This window comes from Cystoisospora suis (assembly GCF_002600585.1).
Source record: "Cystoisospora suis strain Wien I chromosome Unknown contig_3597, whole genome shotgun sequence".
NCBI classification, from domain to species: Eukaryota; Apicomplexa; class Conoidasida; order Eucoccidiorida; family Sarcocystidae; genus Cystoisospora; species Cystoisospora suis.
Genome location: NW_027156392.1, coordinates 567 through 4,654, shown reverse-complemented (window position 1 = coordinate 4,654; position 4,088 = coordinate 567). Strand labels below are relative to the sequence as shown.

Below are 4,088 nucleotides of genomic sequence, written 5' to 3'. Positions count from 1 at the left end.
GTATAGCTCTATAGAGACGACGAAGGAATGCAGACTCGAGAAAAAGAGGAGGAGGAGGAGGAGAAGAAGAAGGAGGAGGAAGTTTGTTTCGCTTCTCTTTGTGTCTTTGAAAGACGTGAAAAGACTTCCACAAAAAGAATGCTTTCCGCTGCTAGAGAGAGAGAGATGTGAAAAGAAAAAGAAGAGAAAGGAGAAGAAAAAGAGAAGAAAGAATTCCATCCCAGCCACTTTCGAAGAAGAGAAGGAGAAAGAGCCAACACAAGACACAGCCACAGAAGGAAGAAAGATGAGGAAGACGACTAGGAAAGAAGGAGAGGAGAAAGAAGAAGAAAGAGATAAAAAAAGATCATAGCCAAGTCTATCGATCTATCTATCTAGAACAGAGATGAAGAAAAAGAAAAAGAAGAAAAAGAAGAAGAAGGATCATATGAAAGCTCTGAAAATATTCCTCATGTGTTTACTTGGCGCATAATCCATCTAGGAAGTATTGCACTCCCTTTACTTCTTCTTCTTCCTCTTCTGTCTCTTCTTCTTCTTCTTCTCCCTGTCTTTCATCCTCTTCTTTTTCTTCTTTTTCTTTGGGGTGACTTTCACGAGATTCCTCGAGCGGAGACCGCAGATTGTCGCTGTGAAAGGTCTTCCTCTTGCTCTTCATTGTCTTTTGTCTTCTCTTTTTTCCTTTCTTCTTCGATCTCGAAAAGAATAGAAAGGCTAGAATCTTCTCGAAAAAGCCCCGGTCGCCCTCTTTCTTTTCTCCCTCTTCCTCTCTGTCTCTTTCTTTCTTTCTTTCTCACTCTTTCTTTCTCTTCTCCCAAGGGCCAGTCCTCTGGCTCGAGGGCTATGGAAGTAAGAGTGGAGAAGTCTTTTCTTTAACCTTCCTTCCTAAGACGAAGAAGAAGAAGATCCCGCAAAAGACAGAGAAATTCTGATCTCTGCAACTGATACGGTGTGACGAGGAACCTTCTTTGCTTGCTAATGAGACAGACCCCCAAATAGACGGGTATGAGTGATGTGTCTGTATGAGTCTGGAACTTTCCTTATCGATCTTTTTACTCTTTCCTTTGCGATGGATGATCGACCTTTTCACTCTACGCATGGACACCACGACCGTTGCATTACTTCAAGTGTCTGTATATACACCCCGATAATAAGGCGATGACAATAATAATAATAGTGGAGATGAGCTCAGGACGTCAGGTGTATGTACACCTCAACGACATAGGGGGAGGACAAGCCTAGAAAAGAGGAGATGTAAACTGCTGCTGTTCTTCTCCTTCTTATCAAAACTCGGAAATCTTTCCTTCAAGGAGAAAAGGGAGAAGCAAACGACAGATATCAAAACGAGAAGAAAAGAAACAAAATAGACACGCTCCTCTTTTCCGAGCGTGTAATGTCTTTCTACCTCGTCCCTTCCTCTCTTTCTTCGTCACCTCCTGTCTCTTCTTCTCTTGTCTCTTCGCAATTACTGTGTGCTTGTGAAGGAGACGCAAGAAGTTGATCTTCTTGTTGTTCTTCTTTCACACGACCATCTAGACTTCTTCCTTTTCTTTTAGTTGCTCTCTATTGTCTTCTCTCTTTCACAGGAGAATCCAGAGCGGGCGCGCGACGAGAAAGAAGAGAAGGAAGAAAAGCGAAAGAAAAGAGGGGAAACTGAAGACAAGAAGGAAAGGAAGGACAAGTCAGGGGATCTCTTACAAGAATAGTGAAGGCTCAAACCCAAGAGAAAGAAGAAAAGAGAAAGAAGAGAAAGAAACAAAGAGAAAGAAGAGAAGAAGGAAAGAGAAAGAAGAGAAGAAGGAAAGAGAAAGAAGAGAAGAGAAGAATCCCCAGAGAAAGAGAGAATGAGATATATCAACGAAGCTAGTGTATCTTTGCTTCCTCTTCAAAAAAGGAGGGATGACCCGCTCCTAGCTACTCGATACATACAGGGGTTAATTTATCTATCTATCTCCCATCGACAATCGATCTTTTTCTTCTTTTTCTTCTTTTGTATCTTCATGCATCGATGGCTATCGATCAAGTCTCTTAGATGGATGGCTGACTGAGACACACGCAGCAGAAGACATTTCTCTCCCTCCTCTCCGCATGCAACGAGCTGAGAATGGCTCCCTGTCTGTTACTCCTTTTCTCCTCCCTACTACGCCTAAGATCCTTTCGCTTTCCTTCTTCGTGTTAAGAAGACCGCCAGAAGAAGAAGACAAAAGAAAGAGTGCAGAAGAAGAAGAAGGTCTGTCTGGAGAATACCCATGGAGTTGATCTCGTTCTTTTGAAGGGCTACCTTGTTTCGAGTCTCTCTTTCTCACTTCTTTCATCTTTCCTTTCTCGTAGTTGTTTTGCGAAGTCCCTTGCATGCAAATTAAGATTCTCTTTTTTCTTTCACAGAAAAGTTAGCTCTCTCTCTTTCGCTCTCCTATTCTCTTTCTTTCACCCCCCCCTTTCTGTTGGCTATCTTCTTAGCTCTCCATCGCTCTTCTCTCTCTTTTCTTTTCTTTCTTCTTCTCTCCGGCGCCTTCCCTCTTGTCAAGAAGGAACAGAAGAAAGGAGATTTGCCATGTGTATCTCTTCTTCTTCTTCTCTGTAGAGACAGCCAGAGAGAAGCCTAAAAGAAGAAAGAAAGTTGCGAGAGAGTCTTTTCTCTGGCTCTTTGGATATCGATGGAAAAAAGAAAGACCGAGAAATCTCTGGCTAGATGTGGAGGTATTTGCTGAGTGGGGAGACTTTTTTCAAACTCTTTTTAAACATTTTATCTTACATTTCTATACATACTTCTTACCGCTAGATTCTCTCACTCCTCTCTCTAACTATCTTTTTGTCTTTCTCTCTTAATTCCCCTATCTTCCCTCTCTTTTTCCTAGCTATTTCTCTTCTAGGCAACCGCTTCTTCTTCTTTCTCTTTTCTTCTTCTTTCTCTTTTCTTCTTCTTTCCCTTTTCCTCTTCTTTCCCTTTTCCTCTTCTTTCCCTTTTCCTCTTCTTCTTTTTCATTCACTTGGAGTTCTCTCTCACTCTCTTCTTTTCTTTCTCTTTCTTCTTCTTCTCCTTTCTCTTTTTTCTTCTTCTTCTCTCTCCTTTTTCTTTTCCTCCTTTCGTTGGCAAGATGGTCTTTACCTTCAAGTGCAGCGGTAAGAAACTACCCCAAAAAGAAAGAAAGATAAATAGATAAATAGATTAAAGATAGATAGAAAGAGAGAGAGAGAAGAAGAGGAAGAGAGAGAGGGAGGGAGGGAGGGGTGACTGTTTGAGAAGAGATGTCTTTTTTCCAGTCATAGAGAGTCGCCACGATGGACGCCTCCTCTCCTCTCCTCTCCTCTCGCCGCTTTCTTCTCCTTCTTTTTCTTTTCATTCATTCTGATCTTCTTCTTCTCTTTCTCCTTTCTGCATTTCTTCTCTTTCTAAGTGGAACGAATACAGATGGAAAGTAAAGGGAAGGAGAAAAATAGAGAGAAAGAAGAAATAGAAGTGACGATAGCTTCTCTCTTTTCTTCTATCTCTTTTAGCTAGAGCTTTATATCTTTGTGTCTTCTCATTCTTCGTATCGTCTTCATGAAGATTCGCTCTTTCTCTAGATACCTGTACAGATCCATGTGTATATACACCCTGTAGAGGATGCACGTAGCTCATTGAGAGAAGAAGATTAAAACAAGAAGAAGAGGGAAGGCTTTGAGAGGGTTCTGCTCCTGTCTCGTCCCCTCTTTGTCTCTCTTCTTATATATGATCTCTATATGGATATAACGGCTCCTCTTCTCTTTTCTTGGAAAGTGTCAGAAGAAGAAGAGGAAGGAGACAGGATGGCTATGTATGGAAGTCATGTATCTGAAAGGTCTGAGAAGTATCTTAAACTCTGTAGTCATCTATCCCTCTATCTTTCTGTCTCGGTATCTCTCGTTATATGTCTTTCTTCTCTTTTGTATCAGGTATATCTCTCTCTCTATATATATGTATAGATGTCACTCTCTCGATTGATCTCCTTATAGATCGGTTCTCTTCTTCTTTCTCTTCTTTTGCCTTTGCTTTTTTTTCTATTTAGCAAGGCTTTTTTTTCTCCTACTTCCTCGTTTCTTCTTTCTTTTCTTCTTCTTCTCTCTCTCAT

The 4,088-nt window shown here is 41.1% G+C and overlaps 3 protein-coding genes across 3 annotated transcripts in view; 2 read left to right on the top strand and 1 right to left on the bottom strand.

The window, feature by feature from the left end:
* Positions 1-553: 553 nt before the first annotated feature.
* Positions 554-2,027, bottom strand: CSUI_006977 (uncharacterized protein). The gene has a single exon (XM_068067127.1). The coding sequence runs from the start codon at positions 1,094-1,096 to the stop codon at positions 839-841; it is 258 nt and encodes an 85-aa protein (XP_067920899.1). The 5' UTR covers positions 1,097-2,027; the 3' UTR covers positions 554-838.
* Positions 2,028-2,175: 148 nt separating this feature from the next.
* Positions 2,176-4,088, top strand: part of CSUI_006975 (uncharacterized protein) — a gene marked incomplete at its 5' end in the record, with an annotated part of 2,479 nt that continues 566 nt past the window's right edge. The window contains one exon of the mRNA XM_068067125.1: positions 2,176-3,120. Coding sequence (XP_067920897.1) covers positions 2,177-2,581 — 405 coding nt within the window. The remainder of the gene's footprint in view (positions 3,121-4,088) is intronic.
* Positions 3,410-3,690, top strand: CSUI_006976 (uncharacterized protein; the record flags this gene model as incomplete). The annotated part of the gene is made up of 1 exon (XM_068067126.1): positions 3,410-3,690. The coding sequence occupies one exon, from the start codon at positions 3,410-3,412 to the stop codon at positions 3,497-3,499; it is 90 nt and encodes a 29-aa protein (XP_067920898.1). The 3' UTR covers positions 3,500-3,690.

What these genes read in the sequence shown, in the direction of transcription:
- CSUI_006977 (XM_068067127.1), bottom strand. Translation starts at nt 1,096, where the DNA reads ATGCGTAGAGTGAAAAGGTCGATCATCCATCGCAAAGGAAAGAGTAAA.